The following is a 24040-nucleotide window of genomic DNA, read 5'->3' on the forward strand; positions in this document are numbered from 1 at the left end:
TAAAAAATTGTGCTGTGAATGGATAATTATGAATGTAATGCATTCTACTATTGACATGTATGAAAGAAATTTTAAAAAAGCAAAGTATAAAAAAAAACCCCAAGGAATGGGACCAGCATATGACCCAGCTATCCTACTCCTTGGTGTAAATCCAAAATATCTAAAATCAGTATACTATAGTAATAGTAATACAGCCACTTCAATGTTTATAGCAACACAATTCGCAATAGCCAAACGATGAAAGTAACTCAAGTGCCTGCCAATAAATAAATGGATCAAGAAAATGTGGTATATAGATATACAACGGAGTTTTACTCAGCCATAAAGAACAATGAAATAATGGCATTTGCTGGTGATGAATGGAAATGGAGAAAATCCATGCTAAGTGAAAATAACCCAAACTCAGAAAATCAAGGATTAAAAGTTTTCTTTCATGTGTGGAAATTAGAACCAGAAAAGGGAAAGAAAGCAGTGTGTGGGAGGGAGCAGGTTTCATAAAGATATAGGAAAGACCAGTGGAATAGATGTAGGAGAATGAAAGGGAGAAAGGAAGGGAGGGGGGAAGAAATATGGAATGAATTTAACAAAATCATATCATATTCACATATAAAGGTACCCAAGGGAATTTCACCTTCATGTGTAAGTAGAAGAAAGGAAGTTGAGTAGTGTTGAGGAGGAGAAATAGAGGGAGGGCAGAGGGGAGGAAAGTGGGGGATGAAAATCAAAATCAAATTCCTTGCATGTATGATTTGTCAAAATGAACCCAATTAGTCTGTATAATTATAATGCTCTAATAAAAAAGGGAGCTGAGTACAGTGAAAAGCCCAGCGAAAGTGAAGTATTTAACATTCATCAAAATATGAGAATTTGACTTGTAGAAATCCTTAATCCACGTTAGTTTAAGTAATGTGTATGTTAATTATATAAAAACACATGCTATACATTCTATTCTATAAATTATTAATAATTTATGAATAATTGCATACCACACACATTTAAGATTTTCCTATTTGTGCAGTACCCAAATAAAAATGGAACATGAAAAATTTATTAGTATTTAGTAGCAAAGCAGCAAAATAATTTAAAACAGAATTCTATTAAATAACATTTACTTAACAATTTGCCCGGAGAATTCAGAAAGGTTTTTTTTTTTAACATTTTGTGAATTATATACTTCTTTTGCAGCTTTCCAAAAGCCTGTTTTAAGTCATTACACTTTCATTATAGTACACTTATCTAGTCAAATTCAATCTTCAAAAGCACTTTAAAAAGCCCAGATAACAGTTTGATGTAGCACTGATTGATATTAATACACAAGATTTCGCCTGCCAACTTTCCTTTCAGTTATGTTATAAACCTTTTAACCATGTCGACACTCTCAACCTTCCAACTTGGGAAAAAAGAAAGGAGTAAAAACAATATTGTACAGGCAATTTAAAAAGGAAAAAAAATGTATGCTAAATAGGATTACAGTTTCACATTCATTTTGAAGTCAATAATGACTATATTTGAAACATCCATCCCTTTGTTTCATTTTGAAAGGTATACCTTTAAATTTTTAATGAAGGATATGTTTTCTATGAAAGACAGTTAACTGACTGGGAGATTTATTTACTTTGAATAATGTTAAAGAAAATTTTTACATGCTGAAGTTGTTAAGCAGAAAACTGCATTTATGATTCAAAATGGCCTCCTTAAAAGTCTCTCCATTTATAAAGAAGTGTTTGAAAGTTTTAAGGATATCCATCATCAAATAGTAGAAGTAGCTACTATTGTATGTGGTCATACTTTCTTGTAAGGAGACATAAGGATAAGGGGGTTAAAGGAAGAAAGAGGAAAATTTATGAGAATTAATACAAATTCAAGAAAATTCTCAACTTTTTTTTGTCAGTCATTGTGTCATTCAGGTTTCTATTCCATCCAACATTTTTATAAGAATTTCTAAGAAATGACTGAATTAATTAAATTTTTTAATATCAACATTCCTCTCTATATTAATTGGTCTTGCATTGGTTTTGCCAAGGAATAATGAAATCATAGGGAGTTAAAGATCATAAAAGGGGAAAGAATTCTTCAAACTTTTTACCAAATTTTTGGAAGAAAATATCTCTTTAGATAATATAAAGTAAAGGTTATATCCCTACAGATGGTTTCCTTATCAAAGGATTTGTTTATTGAGTCCATATTTATGATAATTTTTCAAATATTCTGGGTTCTGGGTATTTGTATGAATAAAAACAGGTAATACAGATTTCCAAGAAAGTAACTTCCTCAAGTGGAGAATGTAGCCTGCATGGTATTGGGTACCCTGGCAGTTTTATTGAGGGCACAAATCCCGGGAAACACAAATTGCTATAAACATTTTAAACCTGAACGTGTGAAAAAGTAAGTACAGGAGTGAAAGCAAGCTTAAACGCTGTGTGGAATCAAGCTCTTGACTCACCACTGTGACGTTGAAAGCATACAGGAGATCGAAGGGCAGGGCAGCAATTAAATCAATGATGAACCAGGTTGTGACGTAGTGGATGCAAATTGATCTTGCTTCGAAAATAACTTGGCCAGATTTGCTGACATAAGTTGTTCGGAAATTTAAAATAATATCTGCTTGGGAAAAAAAAAGAGAAAGAAAAGAAAGATGGGGGGGGAATAAAATAAAAGGAAGGAGAAAGACAAAGAAGCAAGGAAGAAGGAAAGGAAGTCAGGCAGGCAACCAGGGAGGAAAAGAGGAAGAAAACACATATAAAATTAAAATTAAACAATAACCTCTTTAACCTGTTAATTACTAATGTTCAAAACACCCTCCCTTGATGGATCCAGTTCAACTCAACAAACATGTTTAAGGAGAGTGAAGAAAGTAATATTTTCTGAGCATTTACTACATTCCAAACTTGGAGTCATGTGGTATGATGATTAAAATAAATGATCAAAGCAATAAGAACAAAGATCATAATTTGCTAAAAACTCACTGTGTAAAGACATTGTTCTAAGAGCTTAGCATGGGGTATTTCACTTAATCCTCAAACATCCCATGTTGAAGAGGCAGAAACTCAGTCCCACTGAGGAAGAGTCACTCATCCAAGATCATGTTACCAATAAAATAAGAAATTATTTGAACACAGATATAATTTGTGCAATACTACCCAATTCCATGTATTAAAGTTTTACTAATCTCTGTGAGAATATGGAATTCATTCCTGTCCTGAAGGCACTCCTATTAACAAAATATCAGAAATTTCTTGTTTGGATTTAGAGGTTAAATTTTCCCACTCTTTTAAAAAATAGAAACTTTATGTAAGCATTTCAATTTTTCCATACAGACTCTTTTATTACTTTATTGAGATTTTTTAGAATACATGAGGTCCTCATGAGTGCTGGTTAAATGACAAATCCATAACTAAGTGAGTCCTTTGAGCTCCCTCCTGTTGCTTATGAATAAGCATCTCTAAGACTGTCTTCTTACTTCCTGGTTAATATCATTGAGGTATTTTCCTTAGTTGGTTTTAAGATCAAGTAAAAGCAGACCTCAGGAAATTTCTGTATTGGTACACATGAAACGGTGGTAATTGTTGAGAGTTTTATGGAATGGTGACAATTACAGAAAGAAATTTCTCCATGGAACTTTATTTTGGGAGAATGCCATGGTTTGTGAGTCAAAGACCAGAGAAGGATATGTGGGAAATAAATATCTCAGCCAATGATCACAGGAATTTGAGGAGTTATAAAACCAATATTAAGCTCTGAGCTGCATAATAATCAGATGGATTGGGATAATCTTTACATCTAACTTAAACCTCTGAAAATAAGAACATGTTGTATGAGATAGAATTTGTTCATATCATGATGATGACAACAGTAAAAATTACTCATGAAAATGCTCATTTTATATTTGTATGTTACTTTTAATTTTCACTTCATGTTCACATTTGTGGAAGGGAGAATTCTGAACAACTGTCAATCACCTGGTCCTCATTTGGTCTCAAAATTCCCCTGTGAACATGATGAGGTATCATTCTGTGATCGGGTTATATTTTGTGCAAACTGGAAAATTATCCTCGGTGAACAGATCAGGCAAACTCTCTAAAAGAAGGAAGTTTTCTTCATCTGGTGAAAAGATATTGGAAGTCAGTAAGAAGAGAGTGACTGACATATGATGGACAGAACCACATGCAAGGAACAGCAGGTGGCCTTTTATTGCTGAGAGAAATACCAGGCTGACACCTAGTTAGAGATGTGTACCTTAGTCCTGCAAAGACACGAATTCTTCCAACAGCCACATGGGGCTGGGAAAAGAATCCAAGGTCTAGGAAAGAAAACATAGACACACACACACACACACACACACACACACACACACACACACACATACCTCAGATAACATGATGTCAGCCCTTTGAATCACTGAGCAGAGAATCCAGCTAAGCCATGCCTAGATTTCCTGATATATAGAAACCATGAGAAAATAAACAGGTGTTGTTTTAAGCTGCTAAATTGGTGGTAATTTGCCATATAGTGGTTAAAAAATAAATAAAATTTCACTTTGTCATTTGGTTCTCAGTATAGCTTTGTAAAGGGAGATAATATAGGAATTACAACAAGACACATTCTTAGTATGAGCTGAGTATTGTTCTAAACCATTTATAATCATAATCTCTTTTAACTCTTTCCAATAATACTAAGATGTCAACACTTTTATTACTGTCTTTTTCAGATGAGGAAATTAGGGCATAACAGAGGTCAAATGATTTGCCCAGTGTCACATAGATGATGATACTGAAACACAGCATTGAATTCCTCAGCTGTCAGTGAAAGATCAAGATTCAGCTCCAAGTCTCCTGGGTTCCAGTTCAGTGCTTTAGGTTTTGTGGCTTTAACAAAATACAGTCACTTCACAGGTCAGGAAGCAAGTTCTGAGTGAAGTAATTTCAAAGTGCTTCATATTCAAATTTGAATTTCCCAAGAATTAATTGATGGCATAATATATGATGTATTTTAGAGAAAGTTCCATGTGCTGTTGAAAAGACTATTGTGTTCGCAGTGGTGTGATGGAATGTTCTTTAGATGTCTACTAATTTCACTTGATGTATAGTCTAATTTTACTCTGAGGTTTCTTTGTTAATTTTTTTTGGGGAAACTGGATGGGGGTCAGTGAGAGTGGGGTATTGATGTTACCCACCATTATTGTATTAGGGCCTAACTCTTCCTTTATGTTCAGTAATATTTGTTTTATAAAATTTGGTGCTCTGATATTTAGTGCCTATCTATTTATAATCATATCTTCTTGATGAATTATTCCATTTATTGTTATGTAGTAAGAGTTTATTATGCTTCAGGATGGTTTTGGCTTGAAGTCTTTTTGTCAGATATGAGCATAATTACTCCAGCTTGCTTTTAGAGTCCATTTACATAGAATATAATTTTCCATCCATTCACTTTCAATCTGCATATGTCTTTGCTGGTCAGGTAAATTTGTTGCACACAGGGCCTTGTTTTTTAATCCAATCAGCCAGTCTTCATCTTTTAAGTTGGAGAATTAAGACCATTTACATTCAGGGTTATTATTGAAAGGTATGTACTTGTTTTTTGTCATTTTGTTGGTTTTCTTAAAATTCTTTTGAACATTCTGTTTGTTGCTTCCTGTCTTACTCATTTTAAATATTTGATTATTTTCTTTATTAATAATGTCTGAATCCTTCCTGTTTCTCATTTGTGTGTCTACTCCTATAGTGAGATCATGCTTGTTATTGTCTTTCTTCCTCTTCTGGTGTAGGACTCCCTAAATATCTTCTCTGATACTGGCTTAGTAATGCATTCTCTTGGTTTATGCTTCCATTATCATGAAAGATCTTTATTTTTTCAATTCTGAGGGATAATTTTATTGAGTATAGTAGTAATCTCAGTTGGCAGTTATTTTCTTTCAGGACACATGAAATACATCATTCTATGCTCTCCTGGCCTTTAGTTCTGCTGAAAAATCTGCTGTTATTCTGATGGATTTCCTTTAAATATGACTCGGTGCTTCTGTCTTGCAGCTTTTTTTCTCTCTTTGTTCTGTACTTTGGGCAATTAACTATAATATGTCATGAAGAGGTTCTCTTCCATTCATGCTATTTGGGGTTTAGAAGACTTTCTTTATATGGATGTCCACATCATCTCTGAGATTTAGAAAACTTCTTCTTTTATTATTTCACTGAATAGATTTTCTGTGTCTTCAGCATGTAGTTCTTTTTCCTCATGTACTCCAATTAAGCATAATTCTGGTCTTTGAATGGTGACCCAGACATAAATTTGTGTGGTCTGCTCCTTCATATTTTTTCCCTTTATTACTATCTGAATGTTACTCAACCTTGTTTTCAAGTCCAACATACTTTCTTCAACTTGATCTAGTTTAGAAGGCTTTCAGCTGAGTTCTTAATCTGACTTATTGGACTTTTCATTTCCAAGACTCCTGTTTGATTCTTTTCAAAATCTCGTATTCCTTTACTATATTTCTCATTAACAATTGCATTGTGTTCCTTAATTCATTTATGTGCTCATTTGTATCCTCTTGGAATTCATTGAGATTTTAAATAAGTCATTCTTTTGAATTCATTGACTTTTCAACCATTTTGATATATTTGGAATTACTAAAGAATTATGAACTTTAGGAGGTGCATATTGCCTTGTTTATTTATTTATTTCTCTATGTTGATATTCGTGTATCTATTAGGATGGATATCTCTTTCACTTTTAAGTGAAGATCTTCTTAGGAAGCAATAAAAATATATAAGAAAATAAAGGGAAAACCAAATAAACACACCAACAGAAACGAAAGTGCAAAAACAATGTAGAATAAACAAAAAAGTTAAAAAATAAATTTAATTTGAAGTAAAACAAAGGAAGCAATAACAACAATTATTAATAAAAAGTAACAATTTCTTTTCCATCAAAGTGCTTGATTATGAGGGCAAGAATGAATCATCAACCTATGCTATGCTAATTTGTGGTTCTTTCTATGTCATAGGCTGTGTGGCCCTTGAAAGCTGGGGGTTATACCCTTTCTTCTCTTTGATGTGCTTGCCAGGTGACCAGTGTGGTGGTTTGTGACTGGGGCCAGTTGGAATACTTCTCAGATGCCCTGGATTGAGAGGTGAAATTTGGAACTCCCCAGGCAAAGATTTATTTCATAGTTCCATGAGCATGGACTCTGAGGGCAGGGAGAGGTGATGGAGTTACAACTATCTGTGCTGGGGCGGGGGTGGGGGTGTGAGTGGTGGAGTTAGACCCCTTGCAATCATCACTCCTAACTCAGGTGTTACAAGATTTAGACCCCATGCAAAATCACATGTAACTACTCCTTCCCTTGGATTCTTGCAGATGGCTCCCTGAACTTCAGTTTTAAAGGGGAAGTGTTTTCCATTCCTTTACATATTGCAGTCCAATTTCCTACCATATATAATTCTCAGTGGGTTAGTGTCAGAATCTCTACCCTGGGGCCAAACTGACTATCAAGGAAGTTTCCAATACAGCAATATTTTTGTGGGCATCTGGGGATGGGAAGATGCCTGGACATTTGATTCCCAGAACTTTAAGCCGGACCTTCTCAAGATGGCTCCATGTTATGGCACTGTGAGAATGCTCTGGGAAGTGCAGGAAGCTTCTCCAGAGCCAGTTTATTATTCAGATCCCATCTACTGTCTGTTTAGTCTGTATTTCTTCAGGCTGCACAGCTGTGCCAGTGGCATTCATTGGGATTCTTCCTCTTTCACTTCTATCCCTACCCTCTGACCTGCTGCCACATGACTGGTGCTGGGGTGCTCCATTTTACCGTCTTTCACTATCTAAAGTCTCTGGGTTTCTCCAAGTCTCTGCATGTCTATTATTCTATTATTAAACTTTTGTGTTACCCCACAATCACCCACCTTGATATTCAGTTGCTTTCTAGTTCTTTTGATTCTATCTTGGAGAAAAACAGGTGAGTGTTGGGTGACTCTAAGGCATCAATTTGAAGCCCTATACTTCTCTTTTACCCTCTGTTCTCATGTAATTCTTCATTAACCAAACAGTTAAATGATCAGGTCACAGTTCTTGAAGTAAAGCAGACATTTAAATTTTAAAGTTTCTAAGAAGCTCACGTAAAAGATCTAGGTTCTCATCTTCTGAGAAATCCAGAGTTGTTTATCAGGCCCATCAGTGATATTTTGTTTCTGCAACATAGACTGAGGTTAAGTCTATAAGTTCATTATAAAACTAAAGGGATAGTGTGGTTGGGTAGAAGAATAACCTCTAATGTTCTATAGCACCGTGGGATAACTATGATTGGCAGCAATTAATTGTACATTTCAAAATGTTTTAACATTCAGAGCATTTTGAATGTTACCAACAATTAAATTGTTACCAAATTTAACTTACCAAGTAAATGAAAATATAACAGTGTGCATGAGAGCCAAATATTGCAAAGAAATGATAAATGTTTGAGGTAATGAATATGCCAGTTATCCTGATCTTATCATTATATATATTTATATATATATGAATGTCAGAATATGTACAATTATTGTTTGTCAATTAAAAATAGAAAAGACATTTTAAAAGACTGAAATTGAAGGAACAAGTTCCTTGCATATTTATTAACTGACCACCAGGTCTACTACAAATTTCTCAGAAAACCCATTGTTGCAATCTGCATACATGGGGTACTACCACGGATGGAACCATGAAGAATGTGAAAGATGTTGGGTTGATAGATACAGCAAACATTTTTAAAAACTATATGGTTAAATTATGTGGTTGACTAAGAACAAAACAGAGTCTCTGACTTCTGAGTAGAATAGATACTAGATGAATAACTACAGACTATCAATTTAGAAAGCTTTTAAGGAAAGAATTAGTTATTTAATTGAGTTAATTAGATAAAAAGATATGCTAAGTTTAGGCAAAAAAAGAAGTCATTATAAGACTTTTATACAAAAATAGTGATAATAGTAAAATAATAAAAGATTGTTCAAGTCTATATGTGCAAATCTGTTTGTGAAATATTTGAATACTTTATGTTTATTTTCAGGGGGAAAATCCCAGATAGATCACATCCTAAGATTTTCAAGCCTATGTAAAATAGTCGTGTAGTGGTATATCCAATAATTAGTGTCAATTTTGAGTAGCTTAGTTCAAAACCAAATGAAACAAAACCACTTTTGTCATATTCATGAGAAAAGACATGGGATATTTACGACTTTTTTGTTTTTTTGCATTTATCAGTTTGTGCGGTTTCCATACTGCATCTCTCAGGTAGACTACTGTGACCTTAATTTTACCAAAGATTCAGAAGATTTAAATAAATTGACTTAATCACGCAGACAGTCATCAGCTAAGAGATAGGCTGTAGTTTGACACTTGATTCCATCGTCTTTCCATTATGTAAAAGATTATTGCACTCCCAAATATATTTTAGAGCTGTTAACGACAGATCAGTGAAGGAAAATGCACTGTGGTCCTCAGATCAAATTCAGCATCAGCACCAACCAAATAAAAATAATATTAGGATAGAGTCTCAGAATTACACATGGGAAGTGAACTTTCTTTGATTCTGGAAATACAAGAGTGAGGCTTTGTTCAGAAACAACCGAGCAAGGACATTCCTCCTGCTGGTGAGGATGTGGCAGTGTTCAGGAACCAGAAGAACTCCATGATTGTGAGTATCCCCTTGAGCAGAAGGCAGAGACAAGTTCTTTCAGAGTGAGGGAAACTCAGAACAAAATCAGATTGTGATGAGGAAGAAAAAAAGCTTTCTGGATCTGGCATCCCTCAGAGACTCAAGGGCAAAGTGGGGCTTCACAAATACTGGATGCAGCCACTCTCCCAGTCTGACGGTCTCACTTCCCATAAGAGTTTTGTATGTCTGGCTAATTAAATCAATGTGATTCAACTATTACAGTAAGAACATGGTCTCCTTCAGACAATCCATAATCCATCTGAAAGGCAGCAGCATAATTTCATTTTGAGACATCGAGGAAGTGTAAGTATAATATTTTTCTTTTTCATATTCATATGGAAAAACATGGACCTGTACTCATTAATATCCAGATTTTTTATATGTAACCTTTCTTGTTGATCCTATGTATTGTTTTTTTAAATACTTTTTTAGATGTAGTTGAACACAATATCTTTATTTTATTTATTTATTTTTATGTGGTGCTGAGAGGATTGAACCCAGTGCCTCGAACATGCTAGGCAAGTGCTCTGCCGCTGAGCCACAACCCCAGCCCCCTATGAATACATGAATAATAGTTAATGTGTACAATGATCTGTGGGTTCAAAACACACATGTTGAATCAGGAGAAATATTCCAAATTCATAGCAAATTAATTCAAAGAAATTTGCCACCTCAAACCTTATGTTATGTTTTGGATATGAGGTGTCCCCCAAAAGCTCATGTGGGAGACAATTGCAAGAATTTTCACAGGTGAAATGATCACATTATGAAAGCTGTTAACTGGTGACTTTAGATGGGTAAAGTGTGGATGGAAGAATAGATCACTGACAGTGTGCTTTTGGAGTTTAGAATTTGTCCCTGGTGAGCAGAGCTCTTGTTTGGCTTCCTGGCTGCCATGAACGGAGCAGTTTTCTTCCACCATGCCCTTCTGTCATGATGTTCTGCCTTATCTTTGGCCCAGTGCAACAGAGTTGGCTGATGATGGAGTGAACTTCTGAAACTATGCCCCAAAATAAAATTTTCTTCCTCTAAGTTTTTGTCGGACCTATTGGTCACAGTGATGCAAAGCTGACTAAACCACTTTAATATCTCCTTGGGCTTGCATATGTATAAACAATGTGGCACATGGTACAGTAATAAATGTAATGAGTAAATAAGTAAGAAAGAATTACCATATATACTTTATGTGATTTACAGTATATTTTGAAAAATTGATCATAATATGCCCCACCAAAATGAAGAACATAAATGAGTTCTCTGATAATTCAGATGACAGTTATTTTGCAAGATGATCAGTTTGCTTTGTTGTCATTCCAATTTCACATAGCATGATTAAAATAAAGTCAAATAATAGAAGATAGAATTGTCATATACAGTTTTCACATTCCTAGAACTTCCAAAAATGAATGTTCCATTTCTAAATAGCTATGTATACGTACTAAAAAGCAGAGAGGTTAAATACATTTTTTTTCTAGTTTGATTTTCTTGAGAACTATGTAATTAGAAAGTACAAAAAAAGAGGCTGAATTTGATATGGCATAAATTAGTAGATTTCTTTATTAGCCTGCATGCCAGATGGGGAATCATTTTAAAATCACATTGGCTTACTCGTTAAAAAGTAAATTAAAATATAACACTGTGCATGAGAACAAATGCACTACATACAAATAATTAATAACTTCATTTAGCCATTCCTTTAAAAATTAATCAATGTAGTAGAGCGTGGGTGGAGGGATTTTTAACTAAGCTAGCTGCCAAATAACATTCTAAAGATACTCTGTCTTTTTCCATTGCTTGTGAGGCACTCCTTCAAGCACAGTATGATGTCACTGCCGCACACTTTAACTAGACGGTATGGGGAGAAGACAGAGCTGATTGACAGGCCCAAGGGCTTAACAATCCTAAGGATGTCTGCAACCAGTCACCAATATTAGTGGATAAGATCTTCCTATCTTTTGACCCTTGTCAGCATTTTTCCTTCTGGGCTTACTTGAAAGTAAAAGATTTATGGAAAATAGAGCAGCAGACCCAGTGAGAAACAACATTTAAGTACAATTGCATTTGGAAGAAAAGGAGAGGATGAAAAAAAAATTGCAAGCAGGTGGACTGAGGAATGATAGATCCCAGTAATTTTATTTATTAATTTAGTTTTGGTACTGAGGATTGAACCCAGGGTGCTTAACCACTGATTGATATCCCCTTTTTAATATTTTATTTAGAGACAGGGTCTCCTTGAAATCCTAGTATTTTGGCTTCTGTTTTGTATTAATAAGGTCCCTGTCATCGGTCTATGGTGAACTCATAAGCTTTGACCTTTAACATTAACAACGTATGGACCCACATAGGAGGGAGGGGACCTAAGAGTATTCTCTCCTAGTATCTTTTCTAATGCAGGAATCCCATCCATGACACCCTTGATAAGGACAAGGGTCAATGAGTCACTGAATGCTTCTGATAATGGTGAGCCTGCTGCTTTCAGGGAGCACCATATTAGTTGGCCATGCCCATCACTAGGTAGTTCTTAACTTTTCTCAAATCAGAGGAAACACCTTCTTCCTAGTAAGTCCCTTTCCTTAGTTCTAGCTGTGTCCTCAGCAGCAACACAGGATACATTATCCCTTCCCACCCAAAAGCCCGTTCTATAAATATTCATCCTCAGTCATCATATTCATTTCTCTGTTTCCTGGGCTGAGTATCTTCATTTCTTTTAACTGTCCCTTACTGATATATTTGCCTCTTTACAGCCTGATCTTAGTCTTCAGTTTCATGTACGTCACAACAAAGTTTCATGGGTCTCAGGGGAGAGTTTTGGGGCTTTAGCAACCTCCTTTTCCACTCATCCATCTTTTGGTCTTTTCAGGCTGTGTTTTTATTCATTTTAAATAAATGAGCCTCCTCATCAATTTTAATTTTGAAAAGAAATTTCCCAGTCTTTAACACAGTAAAGAAAAAGAAAATCACTCTGGTAGAAGATTACTGTCCTTTGAGAAGTAAAGTTCTTGGAATTAAATTTACCATCCTAATGTAGATGGTCCACTGTGAGACATTAGCAAAAATGTATTCTACCACTAGCAGTGTCTTCAGAATTCTTGTTAATCTGTAGCCTTATCAATACAATACTTTTTTTATTTTTTTTATTGGTTGTTCACAACATTACAAAGCTCTTGACATATCATATTTCATACATTAGATTGAAGTGGGTTATGAACCCCCAATTTTACCCCAAATGCAGATTGCAGAATCACGTCGGTTACACATCCACAATTTTACATAATGCCCTATTAGTAACTGTTGTATTCTGCTACCTTTCCTATCCCCTACTATCCCCCCTCCCCTCCCCTCCCATCTTCTCTCTCTACCCCACCTACTGTAATTCATTTCTCTCCTTGTTTATTTTCCCATTCCCCTCACAACCTCTTATATGTAATTTTGTATAGCAATGAGGGTCTCCCTTCATTTCCATGCAATTTCCCTTTTCTCTCCCTTTCCCTCCCATCTCATGTCTCTGTTTAATGTTAATCTTTTCTTCCTGCTCTTCCTCCCTGCTCTGTTCATAGTTGCTCTCATTATATCAAAGAAGACATTTGGTATTTGTTTTTTAGGGATTGGATAGCTTCACTAAGCATAATCTGCTCTAGTGCTATCCATTTCTCTGCAAATTCTATGATTTTGTCATTTTTTTATTGCTGCATAGTACTCCATTGTGTATAGATGCCACATTTTTTTTATCCATTCATCTATTGAAGGGCATCTGGGTTGGTTCCACAGTCTAGCTATTGTGAATTGTGCTGCTATGAACATCGATGTGGCAGTATCCCTGTAGTATGCTCTTTTAAGGTCTTCAGGGAATAGTCCGAGAAGGGCAATAGCAGGGTCAAATGGTGGTTCCATTCCCAGCTTTCCCAGGAATCTCCAAACTGCTTTCCAAATTGGCCGCACCAATTTGCAGTCCCACCAGCAATGTACAAGTGTACCCTTTTCTCCACATCCTCGCCAGCACTTGTTGTTGTTTGACTTCATAGTGGCTGCCAATCTTACTGGAGTGAGATGGTATCTTAGGGTGGTTTTGATTTGCATTTCTCTGACTGCTAGAGATGGTTTGCATTTTTTCATGTACTTGTTGATTGATTGTATATCCTCCTCTGAGAAGTGTCTGTTCAGGTCCTTGGCCCATTTGTTGATTGGGTGATTTGTTATCTTATTGTCTAATTTTTTGAGTTCTTTGTATACTCTGGATATTAGGGCTCTATCTGAAGTGTGAGGAGTAAAAATTTGTTCCCAGGATGTAGGCTCCCTATTTACTTCTCTTATTGTTTCTCTTGCTGAGAAAAAACTTTTTAGTTTAAGTAAGTCCCATTTGTTGATTCTTGTTATTAACTCTTGTGCTATGGGTGTCCTATTAAGGAATTTGGAGCCCGACCCCACAATATGTAGATCGGAGCCAACTTTTTCTTCTATCAGACGCAGAGTCTCTGATTTGATATCAAGCTCCTTGATCCATTTTGAGTTAACTTTTGTGCATGGCGAGAGGATTTTTTTTTCTAACCAATTTTTGCCAAATGTGAGGGAAAAATAATTCTTCTAGTAATGCTTTTAAAATTGACTTTAATGGTTTTAGTAGTGCAGATTTAGCAGTTGTTAGAAGGATTTGAAGAAAGGGAATTTTACAATACTATTTTCTAAAATAAACTTTCGCTAACTTAAAACTTTTTATGTTGATTTTCACACGCATTGCTCCCAAAACTACGCATGTTCTTCTTGAAAGAGCTAAGTATAGCTGTACCTTTCAGCTTTTCAATCTATTTAAGTATTATATAAATATTGCTATTGAGAACTTGTGTTTTTTGACCTGTGCAGAGCTCTTGGCACTCAAAGATTAAAAGGTATCTAAAACAAGCATGCTTTGTCTGATAGCCAAGGGTTTTCATGTTTGTATTATCTGATGTTATTCACTTTTAGATGCATAAGCAAGCACGATCTATGAATTTGCTGGCGGGTCAAAGGAGACAGTGCATACTTCCAGTAGATATCTATTAAAATTCTCCACTTGCAGCCTATAACTAATTAGTTGTATTATATATTGACCATGTACATTGTTTTCATTTTATTATAGAAATCCAGCGTATCAAAAGACTTCCACAAACCAGGCACATTGGTGTGCATACAGACTACCTATTTTGGCTTTTGATAAATTATTCACTTTTTCAATGATGTATAACTCCAAATGAGATATTAAACTGTGGAAATATTGGATTTTTTAAAAAATAAAAACAATTTAATGATTAAATAGAAACCTATTGGAGTCCTGATTTCAGCATATTCTTACTTGGTTTGTAGAAAGTCTTGATAACACTTGTTCAGTCTATAGGTATAGTGATCAGGTGGAAAAATTTCCAAGTTGAAGTAATAATTAAAATATAAGGACTATCTTTGTAACGCACAGTCACGTAACATAAAAAATTAATATTTGGAGCCAATTTGTTTCATTTGATGCATATATTGATTATCCAGTAACACAATTATTAATGAAGATTGAGATAAATAGTGAAATTCATTGACATAATTAATATTTGGCCCAATGTGAAATCTCACATATATGCTCATTAGAGAGAAAAAATGCTAGATACTTTTATAATTACATATCTCCTTATATTTTAATTAGGACCATAATGTTCATTTTCATATTTGAGGAAAATAATTCCCTCAATAGCTGTGGCACTCATTAGCGTTATTTACCAAACATTATGGTTCCCTGCCCCCTGGTACAGTAGCATTTCTCCACCACTGATGAGTTTAGGTGTGTCCCTGTTATCTGCTTTGGCCAAATTATGAAAGCAGAAATGCTTCTATGCAAATGTTTAGAGAGGTAGGTTATGATTCCTCACGTTATCTTTCTCCCTGCCTTGATGATTATGGAAACATATGACAAGATAGATCTATGTCAACATGCCAAGAGACAATGAGCAGAATCCATAGGTGAGCCACAATGGACACAGTGTGAGTGATATCTATGACTTGTTTTTTAAATTCAGTTAATGTTTAGAATCATAAAGATAGAATTCAGCATTTCAACTGCAGATTACCACACGCAAAATTGTTAAACATTCTTTTGAAGATATGTATTTCAAGAATGGCACGTACACTGTCAAGTGCACTGATCTTAAGTGGGTAAGCAGTTTAAAGAATTTCCCAAAGTCAAGTATCTTTGTAATCATCAGTGGATAGAAATATAACTAAGAGCAGGACACTAGAAGATTCTTGTATTGTTCTGACAAGGCATTAACTCCCAAAATATAACCATTGTCCTGATTAACACAGGTTAATTTTGCTTAGATGAGCTTAATATATCATGTAAATGGAATAATGTGATTTTCGGGGGCACAGATTGCTTCTCTGGAGATTTTATATATGAGAATTATCAATTTGGTATCATGCCCATCATTTTTTATTTCTCTAGAGTATTTTTTGGTATAATTACAGAAATTTATTTATTAATTCTATTGTGATAGAAATTGGGTTGTTTATAATTTGGGCTACTGATGTTAATGCTCGTAAAAATGGTATACATGTGTGTATGTATATACACATATGTATATATTTATGTCTCTATATCTGCCTAGTTATATTTAGTTTTTACATTGGCATGTCCATAGATTATCTAAGACCAGTTACTGGGTACCCAAATACGTATGTATTCTGCTTTAATAGTTACTGGCAAAGAGTTTAATAGGAACACCTGCTAATTTACATTTCTACATGTGATATATAAAATGTCAACATGCTCCATATTATCTCCAATCCATGGTAATTTCTGTATTTTCTATCTCTTAATTTTAGCTATCCTGGTGGTGGTGATATAATTTTTATTTCCCTAGTGATTAATGATATTAAGCACACAAAAATAACACATTTATATATCATCTTTTATGAAATATCAATTCAGGACTTTTGTCTAATAAAAGTCCCCATTTCCCCCTGGTTTACAGGAATAGTGTATTCTGCTGATGAATGGTATTTTGTGTAGGTCAATTTTGCTACCCTAAGATCATTAAGATATTTTACTATGATGTCTTCTAAGAGTTCCATTTTGAAATTTTCACATTTTTGTCTGCAATCCCTCTGCAATCAATTCTGTACATAGTGTGAAACAAGAGTCAAGATTAATATTTTCCAGATGGATATCCAATTGATCCAGCACTGTTTTTGAAAACAGCATTTTCCCAAAGCATTGCAGTTGTACTTCTGTTATAAATCAGGTGATTACATATGTACAGATATATTTATGGTTTTTATATTTTGTCCTAATGACTTATTTGTCAGATACCTACTTCTCCACTCTTTCAGTACAGTCAGAAACAGATATGTTTCAGTTATTTTTAAGGAATCTCAAGAGCTTTTAAAATAATGCCAATATATTTGACTTTTAAAGCAAAATTTAGTATGTATGATCAGAGCAAAATATGAAGTACTATTTTATGAAGGAAATAGAATAAAATATTTAGTATTTGAAATAACGGAGCCATGCTTTCTTAAAATAAGCAGATGCTCAAATTAAGCAAGTTGTGATTTCAGTTACTTTTATGAATGTCATTGTTGGAAAATGGCCATATTTTTGTGTTATGCTAGAATCACATTTCTACTTATGGTTTCAATATTTTTGTGCATTTTTAGTCGCTGTGAACATTAAGGTAACAAAAAGATCAATAGCACCCAGGCATGCCCATCTGATTTCAGTGGGATATAAATAGGAGCAAGCAGTGATGTTGAGGCACAAAGTGGTTCTTTGCTCCAGTGGTGTTATAATTCAGGTCACTGAAGCCAAAAGGCAAGTTGGGAAGCAAAATGGTGTCTGTTTTATTAATTCTCCCTCAGGGTTGTTGGGGAGAGAGTAACCTAATGACATGTCAAGTCAATATCACTAGGCATTTAAGAGCCAATAATTTTATTGTGGTAGCAAGATTACTGAGGCCAAGAAGTAAAATCACAAGGCAAGGAGAATTCAAAATCCAAGTAGCCAAATGTGGAATTCAGTAAGAAAGAGTTCACATCAGTGAGCAAGGAAGAACTGCAGAGCCAGCTGGTGCCAAGGCCTACCTGGCCTGCAGGGTGGGAGATGCAACCCAGGAGGCTACATCTATGGGTTACAAATGGACAATATCCTAGAGGTTACCAACTCAAGCCGGAGCCTTAAGGGAAACATGGAGTTGACAATTATTACCTGTGCTTATTCATATTGGACACTTAAAGTTTTTTTAAGTTATTACAAAGTTTGTCTTTGTATTAAATATTATTTATAGAGGAAGGGAAGAAGTTGCATAAATAAACTACAGCGTCTAGAGATTTTTCTGGGTCATTTCAGAGAGAGCAAAACATAATTCTCAACACCTACCAACCCTGTATGATTTCAACATGTTATTCAAAGACATTGTAAATAAAGATTAATAAGCAAAACTGTACAAAACCACAATTATTTGTTAGAAATGATCTACTCGTCTATCCAGGAAAAGATTTATGCTCAAATTAACTTTTTATTATCAGATTTTTGGTGTTTTTTTTTTTTTCCTAGCTTAATGGATAAACCCACGTTGTCTTTACTGGATCAGCAGGTACAAAAACCAGAATTCAGGCACTGAACTGTGCCAGAATTTATAACTCAAAGGTTTGATCCCAACAAGCCTGTTTTCTGAGGCATCTCCCCAGTGACTGAATGATGCAATTGTGGTACTTAGCCATTACTAGTGTGTTGCTTGACTTGGGCTGGTTTTGATGCATTTTCTTAGTCAAGCTAATGCTTTTTGGTTACTTAGCATTTCAATGTTCATCCTTAGTGATACTTTTCTGAATACATGTTAAAATGTAGGCAGGATTATTTCCCTGGAAATTTAAGAGATTCAAACATAACTGCCTCAAGTTGTTTGAGGATTTCTATTGTCCAGGTATTCTGTATATTTCAATTGTAATCAAACTTTTCATGGGTATGGTCAGTTCAGGTTTTCAATCTGTTATGAAAACACATTCTTGGTAATAAGATTCATCTGAATAAAGATGTCCAAGATAGAGGCTGATCAGATCAAATAACATTCTCCAAATTTGCTATTTTTTCTTGTCACTTTCGCTTTGTGTGCTATTTTTTAAAAAAATTTTATTTGTTTTAATTCATTATATATGACAGTAGAATGCATTTATGTACTTTGATATACATAGATAGTATATAATTTCTCATTTTTCTGAGTGTACATGTTGCAGAATCATATTGGTCATGTAGTCACATATATACATACAGTAATAATGTCTGTTTCATTCTACTATGTTTCCTATTCCCCCCCTCCCCTACCCCCTCCCATCATTTCTCTCTACCTAATATAAGGTAACTCTATTCTTCCCTAGTGTCCCTGTCTTGTTGTGAATTAGCTTCTGAATATTAGAGAAAACATTCAGCCTTTGGTTTTGTGGATTGGCTTATTTCTCTTAGTATGATATTCTCCAACTCCAACCATTTACTGGCAAATGCCATAATTTCACTCTTCTTTAAAGCTGAGTAATATTCCATTGAGAATATATATACCACATTTTCTTTATCCACTCATCTATTGAAGGACACCTATGTTGGTTCCACGGTCCAGCTATTGTGAACTAAGCTGCTATAAACATTTATGTGGCTGCATCACTATAGCATGCTGATTTTAAGTCCTTTAGGTATAAACCAAGGAGTGGAATAGCTGGGTCAGATGGTGGTTCCATTTCCCACTTTTCTGAGGAATCTCCATACTGCTTTTCATAGTGGTTGCACCAATTTGCCATCCCACCAGTAATGTATGAGTGTACCTTTTTCACCACATCCTCACCATTATTGTTGCCTTTATTCTTGATGATTGCCATTCTGACAGGAGTGAGATGAAATCTTGGAGTAGTTTTGATTTGTATTTCCCTGATTGCTAGAGATGTTGAACAGTTTTTCATATATTTGTTGGCCATTTGTGTTTCTTCTTTTGAAAATATTCTGTTTAGATCTTTTGTCCATTTATTGATTGGGTTCCTTTATTTTATTTATTTTTTGTTTGTTTATTGGTGTTACATGTCTTTGTTTTCTTTTTTTTTTTTTTTAGTTCTTTGTATGTTCTGGATATTAATCTCCTATCAGAGGACAGGCTGGTAAAGATGTTTTCCCATTCTGTAGGCTCTCTCTTTATGCTCTTAATCTTTTCCATTGCTGTGCAAAAGCTTTTTAATTTGATGGCATCCTACTTATTTATTCTTGGTTTTATTTTTGTTTTTATTTTTTTGCTTTGTGGGGTGGGGGTGGGTTCTTGTTAAGTAAGTCAGTGCCAGCACCGTATGATGAACCATTGACCCTGGGTTTTCTTCTAGCAGGTGTAAAGTTCCTGGTCTAATTCCTCTTTAATTCATTTCAATCTGAGTTTTGTTCAGTGTGAGATATAGGGGTCTAATCTCATTTTTCTATATATAATATCCAGTTGTCTCAGGACCATTTGTTAAAGAGGCTATCTTTTCTCAAAGATATTTTTTTGACAGTTCTGTCAACAATCACATGGCTATGGGTATGCAGATTTATCTCTGTGCCTTCTATTCTGTTTTATTAGTCTTCATGTCAGTTTTTATGCCAATACCATACTGTTTTTGTTACCATACCTCTGTAGTATAACTTCAGATCAGATATTATGATGCCTCCTTCACTTTTCTTGCTTAGTATTGCTTTGACTATTCTGGGTCTCATATTATTCCAAATGAATTTAAGAATTATTTTTTCCTAATTCTGTGAAAAATGTCATTGGTATTTGGATGGGGATTACATTGAATCTGTAAATTGCTTCTGGTAGTCTTACCATTTTTAACAATATTGATTTTGCCTATCCAAGAACATGGAATATCTTTCTATCTTCTAAGGTCTTCTTCAATTTCTTTCTTCAGTGTTTTGTAATTTTCAATGTAGAGCTCTTTTACCTCCTTGGTTAGATTAATTCTCAAGTATTTTCTTTAAAATTTTTTGAGGTTATTGTGAATAAAATGGTTTTCCTGATTTCTTCTTTAGCTGAATCATTGTTGCAGTATAGGAAAGCTACTGATTTATGGGTGTTGATGGTATTGATCTTATATATTCTTACTTTGATCAACTATTTATAAGCTCCAGACCTCTTCTGGTGAATTTTTTTTTTTTGGTCTTCCAGATAGTTGGACTTCTTCTTTTCCTATTTGTGTCCCTTTGATTTCCTTTTCTTGCCTGTTAGCTCTGCTCATGTTTTGAGGATTATGTTGAATGGGAGTGGTGAGAGTAGATAGCCTTGTCTTTTTCCTGATTTTAAAGGAAGTGCTTTTAGTTTTTCTCTATTTAGTATAATGGTGGCTTTGGCTTTGTCATAAATGGCCTATAAGATGCTGAGGTAAGTCCCTTCTAGCAGGTGTAAAGTTTCTGGTCTAATTCCTCTTTAATCCATTTTAATTTGAGTTTTGTGCAAGGTGAGATATAGAGGCCTAATCTCATTTTTCTACATATAGTATCCAGTTGTCCCTAGCTCCTCCAGAGTTTTAAACATGAATTGGTGCTGAATATCAAAAACCTTTTCTCTAGGTATAGACGAGGAGTGAGATAGCTGGGTCAGATGGTGGTTCCATTCCAAGTGTTCTAAGGAATCTCCATGCTGTTTTCCAGATCGACTGCACCAATTTGCAGTGCCACCAGCAATGTATGTGTGTGCCTCTCTCCCCACATCTTGCCAACACTTATTGTTGTTTGTTTTCTTGATAACTGCCATTCTGAATGGTGTGAGATGAAATCTTAGAGCAGTTTTGACTTGCATTTTTCTAATCACTGGAGATGTTGAATATTTTTTTCATATATTCACAGCCACATCAATGTTTACAGCAGCTCAATTCACAATAGCTCAACTGTGGAACCAAACTAGATGCCCTTCAATAGATGAATGGATAAAGAAACTGTGATATATCTATCTATCTATCTATATTATATATATATCTATATATTATATATATACACACACATACCCACACAATGAAATATTACTCAGTATTAAAAGAGAATAAAATTATGGCATTTGCAGGTAAATGGATGGAGTTGGAGAATATCATACTAAGTGAAGTAAGCCAATGCCCAAAAAATAAAGGCTGAATGTTCTCTCTGATAAGTGGATAATGGGAATAGTGCATATGGTAGAGAAATGGAGGAATTTTGGGCAAAGGGGAGGGAGGCAGAGATGGGGAACAGGCATGGGGGCAGGAAAGATGGTGGAATGAGATGGGCATCATTACCCTAGGTACATGTATGACTGCACATATGGTGTGATGCTACGTCATGTACAACCAGAGAAATGAAAAGTCGTGCTGCAATTATGCACAATGAATCAAAATGCATTCTACTGTCATATGTACCTAATTAAAACAAATTAATTAATTACTTTAAAAAATATGTTTCTCCATCTATTGAGAAGAACATGTGATTTTTATCCTTAATTTTGTTAAGTGGTGAATTGTATTTATTGTTTTACATATGTTGAACCAATCTTGTATTCCACTTGATCATGTTGCATGTGTTTTGAATGAAGTTTGCTAATATTTTATTAAAAATTTTAGCATTTATGTTCATCAGGGATATTTGACTGTAGTTTTATTTCCTTGATGCTTCTTTATCTGCTTTTGGTATCAGGATTATACTGGCTTCATAAAAAAGCATTTGGAAACTTTCCCTCTCTCAACTTTATGAAATAATTTGAGAAAAACTGGTGTTGGTGCTTCTGTAAAGGTCTGGTAGAACTTAGCTAAGAATCCATCAGGTCCTGGGCTTTTCTTTTTTGGAAAGCTTTTAATTGCTGTTTCAATTTCACTACTTGATTTGGTCTCTTAAGGTTTTCATCTCTTCCCGATTCAATTTGGGCAGGTATACATGGCTGGAAATTTGTCAGTGTCTTCCAGATTTTCTAGTTTATTAAGAGTATAAATTTTCAAAATAGGTTCTGATAATCCTCTGGATTTCAGAAGAGTCTGTGGTGCTATCTCCTTTTTCATTTCTGATATTGTTAATTTGTAGATTGTCACACTTTCTTTTGGTTAGTTTGGCCGAGGGCTCGTCAATCTTATTTGTCTTTTCAAAGAACCAACTTTTCATTGCATTGATCCTGGGTATTGTTTTCTTATCCTCATTTTCATTGATTCTTGCTCTGGTCTTAATTATTTCTGGTCTTCTACTTGTTTTGTGGTTAGTTTGTTCTTCTTTTTCTAAGGACTTGGGGTGGAACATAAGCTTATTTACTTGGGATCTCTCTAATTTTTTAGTGTAGGCATTCAGTGCTATAAATTTTCCTCTTAAAACTGCTCTCATACTGTTCCAGAGATTTTGATATGGTATCTCTGTCCTCATCCCTTTCCAAGAATTTCTTGATTTCAAGTTTCATTTCTTTGTTGATCCACATTGTTCAATCTCCCTGTATTTATGTGGTTTCTATTATTTTTCTTGCTGTTGATTTCTAGCTTCATTTCATTATGATATGATAGCACACATGGAGTTATATCAGTTTTTTTTTTGTATTTGCTAAGATTTGCTTTGTGTCCTAGAATATGATCTGTTTTGGAGAAAGTTCTATATGCAGTGAGAAGAAGGTAAATTCAGCTGTTTTAGGGTAGAATATTTTGTAGATGTTTGTTAGGTCCATTTTACTTATAGTGATGTTTAGGTTACAGATATCTTTTTTGATTTTACATTTTGATGACCTGTCTATGGCAATAAGGGTGTATTGAAATTACCTAATATTATTGTGTTGGGGTCTATGTGAGATTTAATGTCATGGAGTAGTTTTTCCATGTAATTGGGTATGTTGCTCTTTACTAGTATGTAATCGTCTTCTTTGTCTATTCTGATTAATTTTTGCTTGAAATCTGCTTTGTCAGATATGAGAATAGCTACTCCTGCTTGTTTTCTTGGACCATATACATTAAATATTTTTTTGCCATCCTTCTACCTTCAGCCTGTAAATGTCTTTGCCTGAGAGATGAGTCTCCTATAAACAGCACAGAGTTGATTTTTTTTGATAATACCACTAATTTTTAATAATAGACTTAAAATATTGTATTTTTTCTTGGCGAATACCCATCTGTTTAGCTGTGTCAATGTCTGATTCATTCAAAGTGAATCACAGTCTTATTTACTATTGCAATCCCCAGACATACCCACTTGAAAACACTGAACATAAATGTACTGAACAGATACCATACGTGAAACATCAGGAATTCATTGTGATTTTGCTCAATTTTGCTTCTAAGTGTATATTTACCCAATGGCTTTATTTGTGGAAATGCTCTTGAAATATTCTACTACTCTAGCAA

General features: G+C 34.6%; 1 protein-coding gene across 1 annotated transcript in view; it reads right to left on the reverse strand.

Annotated features, from left to right (window-relative positions):
- The window catches only part of KCNH8 (potassium voltage-gated channel subfamily H member 8), a gene marked incomplete at both ends in the record, with an annotated part of 338632 nt that overhangs the window by 115590 nt on the left and 199002 nt on the right, over positions 1-24040 (reverse strand). The window contains one exon of the mRNA XM_081287390.1: positions 2444-2601. Coding sequence (XP_081143516.1) covers positions 2444-2601 — 158 coding nt within the window. The remainder of the gene's footprint in view (positions 1-2443; positions 2602-24040) is intronic.

Source organism: Spermophilus citellus (assembly GCF_964194105.1).
Source record: "Spermophilus citellus genome assembly, chromosome: 3".
NCBI lineage: Eukaryota > Metazoa > Chordata > Mammalia > Rodentia > Sciuridae > Spermophilus > Spermophilus citellus.